Source organism: Aspergillus caelatus (genome assembly GCF_009193585.1).
Source record: "Aspergillus caelatus strain CBS 763.97 unplaced genomic scaffold BDV27scaffold_135, whole genome shotgun sequence".
Taxonomy (NCBI): Eukaryota; Fungi; Ascomycota; class Eurotiomycetes; order Eurotiales; family Aspergillaceae; genus Aspergillus; species Aspergillus caelatus.
The window spans coordinates 81,683-97,937 of NW_022475398.1; the positions used below are offsets into that span (position 1 = coordinate 81,683).

Here is a 16,255-nt window from a genome sequence, read left to right on the forward strand (position 1 = left end):
TGGTTTGGTGACTGACGGGAGACTTTCTGGTTATTTATGTAATGCTTAGTTTGTGATATTCTTAAAGAGGAATGACAAGGATATTAATTGGTTGCTTCTATAAGCTGTACTCATATTTCCAATAAATAACCCATAGTGCATCTCTATATAACCATCGTAAAACACCCAGACCAGCTTCAGGATGAAAACATCAGGTCGTAAGCACACCCAGCACAAACGCCTCGCTACCGTAAGAATGAAAGCCTACTCAAGGCAAAACATAACAATACAGAGAGGACAGCCAAAATAAAGCAGACTACTCATCGCCTTCCCTTCTAGCCCTCACATCTCTCATCAACGCCTTCGCCTCCTCAACCTCTACCCCATCCTGGCACAATTCACCCGCCAACTGATCCGCGCGTTCGAGATCCCCGTTTCGCAAAGCCCACCGCGCGAGCCACAATCGCGCTTTCGAGGTGGTGACTGTCGGCCCTGTACCATGCCAAGAGTCATCGTCATCGTCGTTTTGGTTATACGATGAGGACTGACGGGCTCGGCGTGAGGACTTTTGGGCTCCGGCCTCGGATTGGTCGTCGTCGTTTTCATTGTCGGAAGAGGCATCCTCTTCCACGGGCATTTGGCCTGATTCTTGTTGCAGTGTGAGTTCCATGTAGGCGGCTGCTTCTTCATCGTCGCCGAGACGTTCGTAGAGTGTTGCGATTTGGTGAAGTGTTTCTGGGTCGAGGATCTTGCGGCCTGCGCCTCCCATTTGAGACGGGTCTTCGGCGTAGTAGGAGCCTGCTACGAGGGCGCGTTTGAGGGCTTTGATACTCTGTGGGACACGGCCCATCTTGGCGTAGCAGGACCCGACGGCTTGCCACATTTTCGGGTCGTACGGTCGCAGTGCGGCGGCACGTTGGTAGTAGAATAGAGCATAGAACGACATGTCAAGAACTTCGTATGCCTGGCCGAGACCGTACCAGGCTCGGTAGTCTTTGCGGTTGACGTCTACGGCGCGGCGGTAAGATTCAATTGCCGCGTGTGTGTTCTTCATCTCGATGTACTCGTGACCCATCAAAGTCCAGGCTGAGAGGAAGTTGCGGTCTAGTGTTAAGGCGCGACGGAAGTACATCACGGCTTTTTCGTGTTCGGACTTCAGTGAGTAGTAGTTCCCTACGACGCAGCAGGTTTCGGGTCGGAACTTGTCTGTTGCGGTTGCAACTTGGGCGACGAAGGCGAGCTGGGGACGTGCACCCATCACGTATAGTATATTAGAGTAATGATCGAGGCTGTCAAGACGATGAGGAGACGCAATCAATATTTCGGTGAATATACGTGATGCCTCTTCGAAGTCTACCAGACTGTTAGCATTGCATTTGCGCCAAGGCTATGAAATGGTGTATACCTTTCGAATGGTAGTAGAGGAGGGCTCTCTGGGTCATGAGAAAGGCGCTGTTGGGGAAGATCGTTTCAAGCTCCGAGAGAGCCTGGTACGTGTCTTCAGTGGCTTGATATAATTCTTGACTACAGTATACGTGGAAGAGAAGTGTCATAATATTCTGCGGGAGCAGATCGACAACTTGTTTCAACTGGTTAACAATTAGCACCCGACCCGTATTCATGCGCATTAAGGAACAGCCACATACATCTTCCGTGCTCGAGAGAAGATCGTTCAACTCCTGCCAGGCACCCCAATGGAATGGGTTCAGGTGAACACTCCTTATGAGCCACTTTTTTGCCTCCTCCTCGTTCCGCCCTTTGAGAAGAATGACTCCATAGAGGTATTCTAGCCATCCCTGGTTGCGATCTTCCAATCCCTTCTCCCGACGCTCGGTCAGCCATCCTTCTAGCCCTCGTGCAAGATCTGGCAATTCTCGGTTAACTGTCGCACCCCCGTCGGCCGGTCCCAGCACCATCTCGGTCTCCTCATCTTTCCGCTTCTCCCCCGCTAGGTACTTGGCGTACAGCGCAAGAAATAATGACTTCTGACTCAGCCTGGGATATGGGTTCCTGGCCACGTTGCCATCCTTCCCTCCTGCATATTGAGATGGCTTCGACTTGCCCTTTTGTGGGGTTAACGAGTGTCTCTTCTTTTGGTTAGGCGACGACGTAGAAAGTGCAACGGGGGGTATCGTAGGGGGCAGAAACACTGCTGCACAGCGATCGTACTCGCGCGTATCGAAGTAGGATTTTGCCAGGAGATACTTGTAGGACTCCTGGGCTTCAAGGGAAGCTTCTACAGGATCTTGGGTTCGGAGGTAGGGATTTGGGCGGGTCGAGGGTGTATCGGGCGTATCCATTGGGGATTCGGGGTCCGTATCATATGGGTCAATCGGGACAATGGCGTCAAGCATTTCTGCCGCCCTGTTCTAGCCGATCAACATCTAATTCCATTCAAATGACTGGAGTGAAGGCCCGCGCGTCGTACCATTTGGCAGACTGGTATAAACAGCGCTCGGAACATTTTATGGTGGCGTCCTCGAGCCGGAACTTGAGTTCCTGAACATTTTCTTCGGTGAACTGCGCCGCCATGGCGACGAGGAGAGTTTGAAATCGATTTCTTCAGAGATTGGTGATTATGGTGGTCAGTCAACAACAGACTTTCGCGCCAATCATGTCCATGCGCGCTTGTTTGTATGGTGTGGGGAGACTTCGCGAAACAAAGCTGTTCCGTTCTCTCTTGCTAATTCTGACTGAGACGGCTGACAGATCAATCCCCACAGTTCCAGTCTCCAACGGATGCGCTAAATGATTGAGAATGTGACCTGGTGGGTACAAGGGAAAAAAAGAATCAGAAAGGCATCAACATCAACAAGTATGTTGAATCCGAGTACACAATATGGGGAAGGCTGATTGGTGAATGGGCGGTGGGGGCAAACAGGACAAACAATAGTTCAGAGGGGCTTTTACCGATTGGGGTATATTAGATTGCTACATCAATTCCCTCCCGGACTTTTCCCTCTTCCTTGTGTGCCCCTCTCACTTTTGTTCAATTATTAATTTATTAATTTACATATCCGATACACTTCACGCCGGAATGCCTGCCACTGACCGTGCCGCTTTCCAGGAGGTCTTCCCCTCCTTGGCCCAAGATATTCTGGCCTATGCGAGGGAGTCGAACTTGCCCGAAAATGCCCAGCAGTGGTTCGAGAAGGTATAGCGCCCCGGTTTATGTATACAATTCGCTACGGAGGACATGTACTGACTATTCTGACTACTTGCAATAGGCCCTCAATGTCAACGTTCCCGGTGGAAAGCTGAACCGTGGTCTTTCCTGTCCCGACACCGGTCTTGCTCTTCTGGAGAAGCCCCTGACCGAGGAACAGTTCAAACACCTCAGCATTCTGGGATGGCTCACCGAGCTTCTCCAGGCTTTCTTCCTAGTCAGCGACGACATTATGGACAGCTCGATCACCCGACGTGGTCAGCCATGCTGGTACCGTCAGGAAGGTGTTGGTCTGATCGCCATTAACGATGCCTTCTTGCTCGAATCTTCGATTTATATCATTCTTAAGAAGCACTTCCGCTCGCACCCCGCCTACGCCGACTTCATCGATCTCTTCCATGAGACTACTTGGCAGACTGAGCTGGGTCAGCTCTGTGACCTGATCACCGCCCCCGAGGACAAGGTCGACCTCAACAACTTCTCCATGGAGAAGTATATGTTCATCGTCACCTACAAGACCGCCTACTACAGCTTTTACCTGCCCGTTGCCCTGGCCCTTCTCTACCTCCAGCGTGCTACGCCTAGCAACCTCCGCCAGGCCCACGACATCCTCATCCCTCTAGGCCAATACTTCCAGGTTCAGGATGACTACCTCGATGCCTATGGCAACCCCGAAGTCATTGGTAAGATCGGTACCGATATCAAGGACAACAAGTGCTCTTGGCTTGTCAACCAGGCCCTCCAGCGCTGCAATGCCGAGCAGCGCAAGGTCCTCGACGAGGCCTACGGCCGTAAGGATGACGCTCTTGAGGCCAAGGTCAAGGCCCTCTACAAGGAGCTGGATCTCGAGAAGGTCTACCAGGAGTACGAGGAGAAGATCGTCGGCGAGCTGAAGGAGAAGATCGCCGCCGTGGATGAGTCTGAGGGACTGAAGAAGGAGGTCTTCAATGCCTTCCTCAGCAAGATCTACAAACGCTCCAAATAAACGCTTTCGCGGCTGATGGTTTTGTTCTAGGTGAATTAGAAGAACGATACCCCTTCTATTTCTTGTAATTACCACGCTTTTTGCCACGCCATAGATTAGCCAGCCCCCTAGTTTAAGGAATATAGATTAATGACTGTGACTCCAAAGAAGCGTAGTACATATTGATTTTGGGAGCCTCCTTGAGTGTGACGACCGTGGTACAGCATTTATGCGAGCATCTCAACTGAGCAGCCAAGGATGCAGTGACCCATATTAGTCCTACCTCTCTACCCAGGCAACATTGGCGGTCGTCTTCGCAGCCCTGTAGGTGTGGATAGCATATTCAAGTGTCTTCGATGAGAGTTTTGTAAAAGCGCAGGAGAAGAACGTGGAAACATAACATGAGAGCACGTGCCCTGCTGACTTCTTTCAATGCATTCATTCAACCCATTCAAAGCATCACCCAAAAACACCACAAAGATAATTTCTTCCTTCTCAATTCCGACCACTACCTATGCCATGACTTTTACTGCATCCATCATGCCAAGGATCTGATCCAACCACTAACGAGCATAACTCCAGCTCGGACTTAAAGACGAACGAACCCGGCTAAATTAAAAAAACCACTACTGACGTATAGCCTACTTCAATCGCATCAATCATCAATCTATCCCAGAGACCAAATCCTACAACCCCCAGTAGGGAGTTAATTGTTCTCCACCTCAGAATTCTCCTGCCAAGACACCCACTCACTCACTCCACTTCACCGAATGGCCTCGTGCACAGAGAATCACCCAGCGAAAACAATAAGGGGTTGCACATCGCATTCATGTTGTTCAACTCTCCCTTTACAAGTGGAGTACCAGATATGAAGAGCATCAGTGATTGGCAGCCTAATTACCAGCGGTTCGTCAACCACGCAAAAACGGGGCGCTAAGTGTGGATCTCACGGCGCAAAAGCCGACGATGAAATGCCTGTCTCCTAGGGCTGCAGCTCCACCGGAAACCTAGACTACTCAGCGCATATATGGATGAAAATCTATCTGCCGATTCAGCTGACGAATCTTTTTTTGTTTTGTTTTTTACTCCATACATTGGCGATGGACACCGTTAATTTAATTTAATCGGCGCCCGTCCCCCAGACTTTTGGTAGCTAGAGTTGTTTGTCCATACATATACACGGGGGGTTTCTTCGTCGGTCTCCGTCCTGTGATGATGATCATGTTGAACGGGGTGTTGATTCTTCTAGCGCTTGTGATTGCCCGTGTACAAGCGGATTATGGTCCTTATATCCAGTCTGCTGCTTATGACGAAGGGAAATTTGGAGAATGGCCTACCGAGACGTATCGATCGTCGCCGATCGTCGGCCCGGCATTGAATTATCTGCAGTATAGCGATGAGTGCAAGGATGGGCTTTACACGTTCATCGCGCCGCGAGGAAATAAAGTAGCTAACCCAGGGCCGATGATCCTTGATCAGGATGGGCATCTTGTATGGACGAAGCTTTATGGGCAATCGTATAATCTGAATGTTTATACATTCAAAGGACAAGATTATCTAACGTTCTGGATGGGCAATGATGGCGTTGGGGGACATGGAGAGGGAGCATATTATATGGTAGGACATATCTCCCCCTTCCACCATCATATACTACCTTACCTATCTATGCCAAGCGCAATGAAACTTCCATCTCCGCATGCATCTCAAGTCATAATATTCTAAACCCACCAAAAGTTAGACTCCTCCTACCAAGAAGCATACAAAATCAGCGCGGCCAATCATCTCCCAGGAGATCTTCACGAATTCCACATTACACAGGACGACACCGCACTGATCACCATTTACGACGTCATCCCCGCAGATCTAACAGCAGTCGGCGGTCTCGAAGAAGGCTGGCTCTGGGACGGCACGTTCCAAGAGCTTGACATTGAGACGGGGAAAGCTCTCTTCCAATGGCGAGCATCCGAGCACTTCAACTTAACCGACATGTACCGAGACCGCGAGGGTAACGGCGACTCTGAAGCCCACCCATGGGACTTCTTTCACATCAACAGCGTAGACAAAGACGCCAAGGGCAACTACCTGATCTCATCCCGCTACGCCAGCTGCCTCACCTACATCGACGGCCGCACAGGCGACATCATCTGGCGCCTCGGCGGCAAAAACAACGACTTCACAGACCTTTCGGACGGCGCAGCCACAAACTTCGCCTGGCAACATCATGCCCGCTTCCGCGACAATGGCACGGCCATTACCGTCTTCGACAATGCCTCCCGCGGCGCAGGCCCCCCCGAACTACCCAGCCGCGGCCTCTACCTAGACATCGATCAGGAAAATATGACCGTCAAAGTCCGCCACGAATACTGGAACCCAAACCCCATCAGCAGCCAATCACAGGGCTCCGTCCAGCTCTTCACATCTAATAACGAAAACCCAAAGGTTCTCGTAGGCTATGGCCACATCCCAACATGGACTGAGTATGCCTCCGACGGCACCGTCCTCTGCAACACGCACTTCGGCGCTGCCTCCGGCGACGGCAACATCATGTCCTACCGTGTCCTTAAATACCCCTGGGTCGGCCACCCAACCACATCCCCCGACATCTCTGTTTACAACTACACAGCCGCCGCGAGCTGGAACGGCGCCACCGAAGTCGTAACCTGGGCTCTCGAAGGCGCGGACTCACCCAACCCAAAGACATACACATTCTTAGCCGCGGTGCCCAAATCCGGCTTCGAAACCACCATCCCCATTCCCGCGGACACGGAATCACCGTATATCCGTGCTCATGGCCTAAACTCTACGGGTCATATCCTAGGAACCACGAAACTAGTCCGCTGGGATCCAGAATCTGATGAGGCAGTTGTGGGACGGCATGATGAGGATGACGGGGATTCACCTGTCCGCTCACTGCTTTTCTTTTTTGGAGGGTTTGCATCGGCGTGCGTACTTGCTTTTACGGGGTGGTTTATATACAGGAGAATCAAGTCAAGAGCGGGTGCGCAGAGTCCCGAGGACAGAGAACGGGGCAGCTGGCAGCCGCTGGATCGGTTTAACGGCGATGAAGACTTGAGTGACGGGGAGATGGATGATGTTGAGTTTGCCCTGTTGGGGCGTGGGAGGTCTGGAGGTCTGCCTGGAGAAGACGATGACGATTGGTGGAAGGGGAAGTGACGTTTAGGCTGGTGGATATAACCAAACGTTTTCTTTGTTGATCCTTATCCTCAGTACTTACTTACATAGAGTTCTACCTAACCCACTGTATATAAATCAAACCACCCCCCCTGCATCGACCTTTCCGACTCAAAGATATACGCGGTCACGCCGGCGATATAACCTTGATAGGATCTGTGAATCTTCGTGCCAGGCGTATTAAGAAACCAGTCTATCTAGCTATGTGTTGGTGTATCTGGACACTGCATAGGTGGGCCTGCCGGAATCTTCCATGGCGATGACGCCTCTTAAAAATAAATCAGGATATATTAAGATTTTTACTCTAAAGGTTATCTTATCACGTAGCGCGTCACTACGCACTGACAGCCAGGTTGGGGCATGGCTAGTTCGTTTGTATCTTTGATGGGTACGCGGGTCTACGTAGGCAGCTTACGTATGCCCTACACTCACGCTACGGTCATTTAAGGTAACACTCAAGAGAGAGCACTTCCAGACTTGATAAGCCATTTATTCTGCATAGGATCGTACGACTAACAACGCATAAGCCTACCAATCAGACCTCAAAGACGTTGTCACAGCTGCTTATGCGCTAGAGGCCACCTGCAGACGCTTGAAGCCACCATCGCAAGCAACCTGCTTCTGCAGTTCCGCCATACGCTTCTGGTCACCCAGAGGGTCGGTCGAATCCGCATCCAACGTCCAGGAAAGGTACTGGTTGGTGTAGTTAGGCTGGAAGTCGGCGTCAAGGATACCCAGACGCTTTCCGTAGTTGGTGACCTTAGCCCAGTCACGACTAACGTTCTTCAGGTCACGGCTGAAGTAGGCGAAAGACCGCTCGAAGATCTTACGGTTGACAGGAGTTCCCATAATGGGCTTCATGTCAACGTATTCTTCGAAGGCCGCTGCAGGCTCTGCGAGGACATAATCGGTTGCACGCTTGACAGCACGCATGAACTTCTGAACCTTCTCGGGGTTGGCGGCCAGGAAGGCATCGTTGGCGATGTAGAGGATGGAGCAGAAGCAGCAGCAGCCGAGCTCGGCGAGCTGGTCGATGCGGAGCATCTGAACGTCGTCACGCGGACGGTTCTGGGATGCCAGCCACTCGGCCAGTTCAACCATCTGCACATTCTCCAAACCAATACCGGCATGAATGTCACCACGGATGATGGCCTTGGTGACGTTCATGCCGCAACGGACGGCAGTGTAGTCGTCCGCAGTCATGCCGTAGTACTTGGTGAGCTCGTCGATTTGAATCTGGAATACATTAATCACAGCTCGTCCAATGATACAGCCAGTGGTACATACCTTTCCGAACTCTCCAACGTAGCCAATTTTCTTGCCCTTCAGAGAGCGGAAGTCCTCGGTGATTCCGCTATCCTTGAGGTATACCACACCTGTGAAAGGCTCATCAAGAAGAGAGCCAATCGAGGTGACAGGGAAGTTACGAGCCTTGGCCTGGTTCGAGGGTTAGACGTCCGTTCAAACGACTCTTAGGAGAGATGATACATACGGCCAGCGTATGGATCATGGCCTTGAAGCCCATGTCGACCTTGCCGCTACCAATGATCTCAGTGACATCGGAGGGGTCATTGGGCTCCAGCAGAGCAACCTTCAGCCCTTCTTCCTTGAAGTAACCCTTGCTCTGAGCGAGGTACAGGGGGGCGTGGTACGGTGTCGCGTGCCTTTATAACACACAACCACTTAGTAACAGTTCACGAACGTAGCAGGAAAAACAGCAAGACCACAGATAGAAATAGCACCAGCGGCATGTCATACCAGTTGGTGAGGAAGGTAATCTTGTCAGTAGACATCTTGGCACAAATTTAGATCAAGAGCTCTGAAACATGTTAGTAATGGGGGACCGAAGTCCCTCTTCTGTAACAAGAGAATAAAGGGGAACAATCAATGCCACGCATGTCCTTTCGCTAGTATTATCTAGATCAAGTTATGACAGTATAATCTCAGAACGACCGAACTCTGCCTCGTACACCTGGTACACATTCACTCAGCTTTCGCCCTTCGTCTCGCGTCTCCCTCGAGGGATCCACCCTTTCAAGAGAGGCAGACACGCAGGGACAGCATGAAGTAGAAGGATAGCCAGGTAACCAGGGCAGGTCCAAGACGAACACCTGTCATGCGCGAGCTATGACTGTTATACTATGTACGATACCTTGACCCGTGTAGGTTAAATTAACCCATAGCGAAACGACCCAGAAGGTCATTCTGGCTGCGCGGCCCCCATGGTGAGCCGTACCGAACGAGTTGCAGTGATAGTAAATGAGGAATTGGTGGAATTGAGATGGGTGATTGTGGTGAAAAAGGGAAAGGAAGAGTGGTTGAGGAGGGGTCAAGGAATACAATAAATAATAGGCTTTCAGTCACATGGCATCCAACCCCACCTACTGAATCTCTACTAGTAACTGTACTTAAGCCCTACTCGTCTTATTTCCCTGCTTCAGTACTCACCGGGACCCTCCAGAAAGACGATAACTGTCACTCAGTCCCATTGGATATTACTCGGCGATCCCTTGTCGTGGTCTTCTTAACAGGGATTGTAAACCCTCTCTTCCTATACCCCCACTACGATGACTTCCGAACAGATCCCGCACCGTCTGCGGACAGTTTGAGAACAAGGATTGAGACAGTTGATAGTGATTCGGAATGAATTGTCATGGTCAAGTACTGTACGCTTCCCTTCTATGTGTTGTTGCTAAAGTATATTTATCAGTGTCTACCCTCTGGAGCACGGTGGTCCGGTCAATCCTCGTGTTGTAGTGGGACTACGATCGACCCCTCACTAGCGTCTCAACAACCCTTAGATATGATGTCAGGCAATTGCGTAAGAAGAATGTATGGCGTCTCGCACATCATGCAATGAATTTATTCACGCTCTTAAAAGACAATCCCGATGCTGGCAAACTCACACAAGGCAAAAACGACATCAATGCAACAGTACAAACAACGGATGATGAAGACGTGAAGCTTTATCCAGGGAGCCTTAACAGTCCTTGGCCCGGAAAGGGTCACTGTGTTTCTCCAAAGAATATCAATAAACATGTAATTGGAGTAAGTAAAAATGACAAATGTAGAAAGCTATGGCACAGGAACACACAACAGAAGGGATTCGAACCAGCGCACAGCAACACGCTGGGGAGTAGAGATCATATTCCGAGCGGAACGCTGGGCAGTAAACCTCTGGTAAGATATGTAGCCGTCAATCAATTCCCACCATTGACTGATATCCGGTCGAGCGGCGACGCGGGTCGATCGGATGTCTTTTTCGTTCGTAGAGTCAGTGGGAAGTATTGGTCGTCTGGTTCATCATCATCAGTTGTACCACTGGATCGCCAATTAGCAACGTGTTTGCCCAATTCTGTCTATAATGTAGTCAAAAGAATAACTTACGGCAGCCGCCATGCGATATAGTCCTCCGTACTCAGGCCTTCTTTGACTTCTTGCAGGGACGCAAAATCGCCAGGGGTCATCATCCCCGAGCGATCCTTTGGTGACCCAGGGACGGACAACGGCCGCGATATCTTCTGTTCTGTTCCTCCAATAATATCATAGAAGTCTTCGCCGCTGCCAAATGAAGACGGGTAGGCTGTAGATCATGATCCATGCGTTAGCGAACAATATGAAATCTACATGGTGGACATGGAGGTTATGGAGAAAACGTACCTCTCCGGAGAGCCAGCTGCCGCGCTTTGACATACTCTAATCCCATACGTTTCCAGTCCAATAGATCACTTAACCGCTCAGTACGGTTACGTTGGTTGATCCGTTGGCGACGACTCTTCAAAGCAAAGTTGAACATGAAATCAGTAAGCTGATTGACGGAATCGTCAACACCCTTCAATCGGCGATCTACTATATAAATACCGTAGTCGGATGAGTTCTCGATTAACTCCTCCATATAGCAACCGAAACCGGACAGGTTGGTGGTGATACTAGGGACACCCATCACAGTGCATTCCGCGGGTGTGTAACCCCATGGCTCGTAGTACGACGGGAAGACTCCAAGATGCGTACCGCGGACAAAGTCATCGTAATCGAGCGGCAGCACGGGGTTCGAGGAGTTGAGAAACTCTGGGTGAAAGACTACCTTAACGCGATCGGTTGGATCGTTGAACAGCTGAACACGGCGTATCTGGTTCAAAATTGGGTCTTCGTGGTCATTGGCCATGTTGTGGGTGACGATCGGGGGTAAGGAGTGCCTCTTCATGGCAAACAACCTGCGTCGCAACAGCACGCGATCTTGACTGGCCATTAGGTCCTTCTCGTCCGGCATGTTGTCGCCTTCCCTCCACGCAAGGCAACGCTCGTACATTCTCTTTCCAATGCCCTTTTCGATCATCTCGATTGTGTCACGTAGGGACTTGACGACAGCCTGTCCCTTGAGGGCTTCTACCGTGAGAGATGTGGTCTGGGCTGGCATGATGATGAATGCAACTACAGTGGTTTTGGAGCCGCTGGCTTTAAGACGATGGTTCAGGCGAGCCAAGCTTTCGATGAACATATCAACGCCCTTGTTCCGGAATTCATAGCGTCCCGCCGTGAAAAGGTAGAGTGTATTGTCCAGATCAAAATCGTTATGACCATAGAAATGACCTCGAACGAAGTCATTAATCTTCTCCTTGGACTGCGAGTGTAGATTCTGGAACTCATGCACTGCGGAGAACTTCTTGACATTGAGCCCATTCGGCAGAACTCCATCTGGCTTTCTTTTGAGGAGATGCTCACTTTCGAATGCAGTGATATGGGAGACGGTAGTGAAAACATCCGCCGTGTGCGCTGCGGCTCGCTCAATGCAGTACCGGTGATAGATGCCACGCTTGCCAGCCTCTGCATCCACATCGAAGTGCTGTAGGTGGTTGTAAAAGTCCACTGATCCCGCACAGAGGTAGCGACCGAGTAAGGTCGCATGGGTGGTAAAAATCGTGGTGAGATCCATATGTCGCCTCTTGGTCAGCGGGAGGGCTACCCCAGCAAGCCACTCGTGGAAATGGGCGACGACCGCAACCCGTCTTTCATGGGCAATGAACTAGTTACCGTCATTAGCGGACTCCGCATCTAACGATCGTACAATCTATCAAACGTACTTCACCCAGGAACCATGCTACCAGGTATCCAAAGACAATCGCTTCATTGGTTTCGGTATCTGCCGCCGGCGATGGGATCCCCGCTGTGTTCCACAGGTCCCCTTTCCACTCGTCCAGGAACTTATATCCCGTTCCGGTGTCGATCAAAAGCACCCGGGGAGCGCCTTCAATCAGCCAGCGACCGTAGATCACGTCGATACCACGGTCTTTCATCGACTTGATCGTCTCGACCATGCGGGGATTGGATGGAGTCAATTCTTCCACCTCCACCGCTGCCGAAGCACGGTTCAAGGGTCCGATCAGAGTGTATCGCTCGCCATATTCGGCGGTCGTCACGGGAGCTTTAGACTTGAGGACGGAGTAAATTCCACCCACTCTATTAGCCACCTCTGTCGCAACTTCGAAAAGTATATGGTTGCGAACATCCCGCTTGGGGGGTTCAGCGCCAGTCTCCTCACTGGCCATTGTGATTCCCTGCGAGCGCTATCCGGGTGAGGTAAAGATATAGGCAATTGAGAGAGAACGAGAGACAACAGGTGAGAGTAAAGATGAAGAACGGTTGAGGTTCAACGAAGGAAACAAGATGAAGAAAGATGGAAGGATTAGAGAGCCGATGCTGCCCAAGCTAAAGCTCACCCAGCTAGCTTCCTCGCACAGGTCTTTATCGTCCCTCCGGTGACAGAGGAGGTACGTGCGGGGGATAGAAAGCTGAATGGGGGGTGGCGGGGGTGAAGCCTAAGCTCGAACTGAGCGGGAGGTTGGCAGGGCCCAGGCTAGTGAGGTACCTAAGCTGTTAGTATAAATAAGGTACAAAACAAGGTAGTACCAGACACAAAAAAGCTAGGAACGGATCCAGTGGAACCTGTTCCCTTGGAAAGGGGTTTTGAGAAGATAAGAAGGGGAAGGAAAAAAAAAAATCTTTTCTTCTAGGTCCTTTTCAGTAGAACAGATTCATGAACACCAGGGAGAAATGGAAGGAAAGAAAGAAAGAGAGCAGTACGGACCATGGATCTCCTCAATTTACCTCTAAACAGAAGCTACTGCGGTGGCACGGACTCGTGCTCATTATTTGCTATGGACTAACGGGGCGAGAAACTGGTTAGCGAATCGTAACCCCTGTCAACCCCAAGACCATTACAAGATCATCCGACCAGATGATGATGCTCGTCATTCAATCTCTTGCAGGACTTGACCTGGTTTTGTTTGTACCTCAGTAGTAAGTAGTATGTTTTATTTTCCCCTCCTATTTTTACAGTACATGTCGTACTGACTCGAGTCTGTCAGTGTCCACCTCCGTTTGCAATCAGAAAGATAGTAATGATATACATAACAAAAGAAAGACCAGCTCGCAACCATGGGTTCAGGCTAGCATATCTACCAGACGATCAGATTTACTACAACATATTAGTCCATCAAGAAAAGGAACCTGTTCCTTATCTTTAATTATTTCTTCCTCCCAAGAATCCCCCACTTCTTCATTCCGAATCCGGGGAACCCCAGGTGAAGCATTACGTCATGGCTCACCGGCTGCCGCATGTGAGGTGGCCCCGCTCTCATTGGTCGAGGGTCATGTGCAATGGCCAATATACCGTCCAACTTGGATCCATGGATCTTTTCTCTTTCTTTGCAACCCGGTATTCCCTGGTGGGAATTGTTTTATCTGCAGCGGTTAAGCCAAGATGTGGCAACGGGCAATTTTCTGGACACCGTCACGGTGGGATTAATTAATTCCTCTCACGCCCCTAAGTCTCGGGTTCGACATCTAGGTACGCCGGTACCCATACATCCAACTGACCTTACTATATTTTAGTTAGTACTCGGCCCCCACTGAACCACCGTGCACGTCGGAGACTGCTCCAGACCTCACCCCCTCAACAATCTCAGAAAAATATCGCACAATGTGTATAATTGCTTAGCATCTGCGATGCTACCATCATATCATAACTTTACAACCCGCCCGATTTCAAAAAATGTCGGAATGCCGGGATACACGACGTGATGTTGTGCCACAGTGGCTATCGATCTGCGACGAATAGAGTCGCGGCCTGAACGCCATTAGATGCCTTGACATGGTCAGCCCTGTTCAGGTCGGATGGTGCTTCTTCAACCGCCTCTGGCTCAGGTCGGTTTTGGACCAATTGCTTCGTCCATTTCCAGATCACGTCTAAAAGCCATTAAATATATGGATAAGCTACACTATCTAAATCCGAAGGTAGCAATGGGGCTATGGAATCACTACAATCTTCCCTTCAATCTCACTTTTTTCCATACACCGATGAGCCTCTGCAATGTCCTCCATTTTAAATACGCGTCCCACCTGGATCTGGAGCTTCCCCTCCTCAACCATTTTGACTAGCTCTTTCAGAGGTGTTCTCATAAATTCCTCATCTCCTCCAGAATATGCCGTCAATTTCGATTCACTGGGAATCAATTCCATTGGGTTGATCTTCTCCAAGTGCCACTCGTTTCCCAAAATTCCTGTCATAGAAACAATGCCTCCCTTCTTCACGCAACGCAGAGAATCAGCCAAAGTCGCCGTTCCCACAAGCTCCAGCACCTTGTCGAAATATTGGCCCGATGTTTCGGCAATCTGTTGAGAAATGGCCCCGTTATCAATCCACACTTCGTCCACTCCATAATCCCGTAATAATGTTTCTCTTTCCTTTTTCCTAGTCGTTGACGCCACAAACGCCCCGTGTTTCTTAGCAATGGCCGCTGCCGCCAGGCCCACCGAGGATGTTCCACCGCGAATCAGCAATCTATCTTTGGGTCTCAAGGTGAGTGACCTGATCAATGAACCCCAAGCCGTCTGCAGCATCTCCGGCAGCGCCCCCAGCACGTCCCAAGGCAGCTTCGTCTTCAGTATCTGTACCTGCTTTGCCGGTACACATGTGTACTCCGCATATCCCCCATCGAAGGCTCGGCCCATCCCGCCCATTGCTGTGGCCACGGTGGCTCCGAGCGGAAATTTATCTTCTAGCCCCGGTGCGGCGTCGACTATACCCACGGCTTCGATGCCGAAAATGCGAGGAAACTGAACCGCAGAACCAGAGTGACCTTGTCGAGTGTACATCTCGGAGCGATTGAGTCCGAATGCCTTGACTTTGATCCGGACTTGCCCAGGACTGGGTTGGGGGATGGGATATTGTATGACTTTAAGGACATCGGAAGGTCCAGCCGTATGCGCGACTACTGCTCGCATAGTAGACATGATGATTAACCTCTGTAAGTATACCTTTAAGAAGTAACGACAGCGAGATAAGGAGGTAAATGAATAAATCAATGAGTTCAACAAATACAAAAGTCAAGCCAAATCATGCACTCGTGGACAACACGACAAGAACACACACAGCAATACAAAGATCTATCACATCACCACGATAAGCCCCAACAAAAGCCAACAAATCATCTATCAAAAACCCCTCAGCCCCTTAGAACAAACATACCAAACTCCTCTCACATGAAACACCATCAACACCATCAGTAATTTGCGCCGTTTGCACTGTTTGTCCTATTGGATAGCCGTCTCTTACATCAGCAGACCCACCCGCCATTCGGCGTGTTGGTCTGCCTCACCTCAACGCAAATTCCCACTTCAACGCAAAATTTGAAGCTATTCAAGCTCCTATACAACATCGCCTTGAGTATCTATCCAATAAGGTAGTTTAGGGCCTTCCTTATCCACCTGGCTAGCTTCTGTACTAGGCAGGTCCCCTGTATCTGCCTGTTGTGGTGGTTTATTGTGTCCCAAAGTCCCCGTTTTCCCAATCTGCCTAAGGCCCTGCAATCTTTCCATCTCAGTACGATCTGCAATATGGCGTTTTGCATCATATACAGTTAGTGGCCCGTTATATCTGACTCTTCTCTTTGATT

The 16,255-nt window shown here is 50.2% G+C and overlaps 6 protein-coding genes across 6 annotated transcripts; 2 read left to right on the top strand and 4 right to left on the bottom strand.

Annotated features, from left to right (window-relative positions):
• Window positions 1-94: 94 nt before the first annotated feature.
• On the bottom strand, window positions 95-2,787 carry BDV27DRAFT_131173 (anaphase promoting complex subunit CDC23; the record flags this gene model as incomplete). The annotated part of the gene is made up of 4 exons (XM_032067571.1): window positions 2,408-2,787; window positions 1,626-2,343; window positions 1,385-1,568; window positions 95-1,332 (listed from the first exon to the last, which is right to left on the bottom strand). Coding segments are annotated over exons 1-4 (2,039 nt in total), but the record flags the coding sequence as incomplete, so codon positions are not given.
• A 153-nt stretch (window positions 2,788-2,940) lies between these two features.
• Window positions 2,941-4,270, top strand: erg20 (bifunctional (2E,6E)-farnesyl diphosphate synthase/dimethylallyltranstransferase). Its single transcript, XM_032067572.1, has 2 exons — window positions 2,941-3,133; window positions 3,207-4,270. Exons 1-2 carry the CDS (start codon window positions 3,017-3,019, stop codon window positions 4,128-4,130), a joined length of 1,041 nt encoding a protein of 346 aa, XP_031925752.1. The 5' UTR covers window positions 2,941-3,016; the 3' UTR covers window positions 4,131-4,270.
• Window positions 4,271-5,324: 1,054 nt separating this feature from the next.
• On the top strand, window positions 5,325-7,433 carry BDV27DRAFT_166034 (arylsulfotransferase family protein; the record flags this gene model as incomplete). The annotated part of the gene is made up of 2 exons (XM_032074089.1): window positions 5,325-5,726; window positions 5,844-7,433. 2 exons carry the CDS (start codon window positions 5,325-5,327, stop codon window positions 7,281-7,283), a joined length of 1,842 nt encoding a protein of 613 aa, XP_031925753.1. The 3' UTR covers window positions 7,284-7,433.
• Window positions 7,434-7,767: 334 nt separating this feature from the next.
• On the bottom strand, window positions 7,768-9,761 carry BDV27DRAFT_131179 (NMT1/THI5 family protein). The gene is made up of 4 exons (XM_032067573.1): window positions 9,060-9,761; window positions 8,794-8,965; window positions 8,589-8,738; window positions 7,768-8,537 (listed from the first exon to the last, which is right to left on the bottom strand). Exons 1-4 carry the CDS (start codon window positions 9,092-9,094, stop codon window positions 7,866-7,868), a joined length of 1,029 nt encoding a protein of 342 aa, XP_031925754.1. The 5' UTR covers window positions 9,095-9,761; the 3' UTR covers window positions 7,768-7,865.
• A 27-nt stretch (window positions 9,762-9,788) lies between these two features.
• Window positions 9,789-13,338, bottom strand: BDV27DRAFT_131182 (glycogen [starch] synthase). Its single transcript, XM_032067574.1, has 4 exons — window positions 12,383-13,338; window positions 10,962-12,324; window positions 10,689-10,884; window positions 9,789-10,622 (listed from the first exon to the last, which is right to left on the bottom strand). Exons 1-4 carry the CDS (start codon window positions 12,845-12,847, stop codon window positions 10,502-10,504), a joined length of 2,145 nt encoding a protein of 714 aa, XP_031925755.1. The 5' UTR covers window positions 12,848-13,338; the 3' UTR covers window positions 9,789-10,501.
• Window positions 13,339-13,918: 580 nt separating this feature from the next.
• On the bottom strand, window positions 13,919-15,715 carry BDV27DRAFT_131184 (zinc-binding alcohol dehydrogenase family protein). Its single transcript, XM_032067575.1, has 2 exons — window positions 14,193-15,715; window positions 13,919-14,135 (listed from the first exon to the last, which is right to left on the bottom strand). Exon 1 carries the CDS (start codon window positions 15,591-15,593, stop codon window positions 14,607-14,609), a length of 987 nt encoding a protein of 328 aa, XP_031925756.1. The 5' UTR covers window positions 15,594-15,715; the 3' UTR covers window positions 13,919-14,135; window positions 14,193-14,606.
• Between the last annotated feature and the right edge of the window lie 540 nt (window positions 15,716-16,255).

Excerpts from the sequence above, each read along its gene's own strand:
- BDV27DRAFT_131184 (XM_032067575.1), bottom strand. The coding sequence starts at position 15,593 with ATGTCTACTATGCGAGCAGTAGTCGCGCATACGGCTGGACCTTCCGAT.
- BDV27DRAFT_131179 (XM_032067573.1), bottom strand. The coding sequence starts at position 9,094 with ATGTCTACTGACAAGATTACCTTCCTCACCAACTG. Across the intron at positions 8,739-8,793 it reads CCATGATCCATACGCTGGCC|GCCAAGGCTCGTAACTTCCC; the intron begins GTATGTATCATC and ends CCCTCGAACCAG. Across the intron at positions 8,538-8,588 it reads ACGTTGGAGAGTTCGGAAAG|ATTCAAATCGACGAGCTCAC; the intron begins GTATGTACCACT and ends AATGTATTCCAG.
- BDV27DRAFT_131182 (XM_032067574.1), bottom strand. The coding sequence starts at position 12,847 with ATGGCCAGTGAGGAGACTGGCGCTGAACCCCCCAAGCGGGATGTTCGC. Across the intron at positions 12,325-12,382 it reads TAGCATGGTTCCTGGGTGAA|TTCATTGCCCATGAAAGACG; the intron begins GTACGTTTGATA and ends GACGGTAACTAG. Across the intron at positions 10,623-10,688 it reads TATATCGCATGGCGGCTGCC|TGGTACAACTGATGATGATG; the intron begins GTAAGTTATTCT and ends TTGGCGATCCAG.
- erg20 (XM_032067572.1), top strand. The coding sequence starts at position 3,017 with ATGCCTGCCACTGACCGTGCCGCTTTCCAGGAGGTCTTCCCCTCCTTG. Across the intron at positions 3,134-3,206 it reads CCCAGCAGTGGTTCGAGAAG|GCCCTCAATGTCAACGTTCC; the intron begins GTATAGCGCCCC and ends TACTTGCAATAG.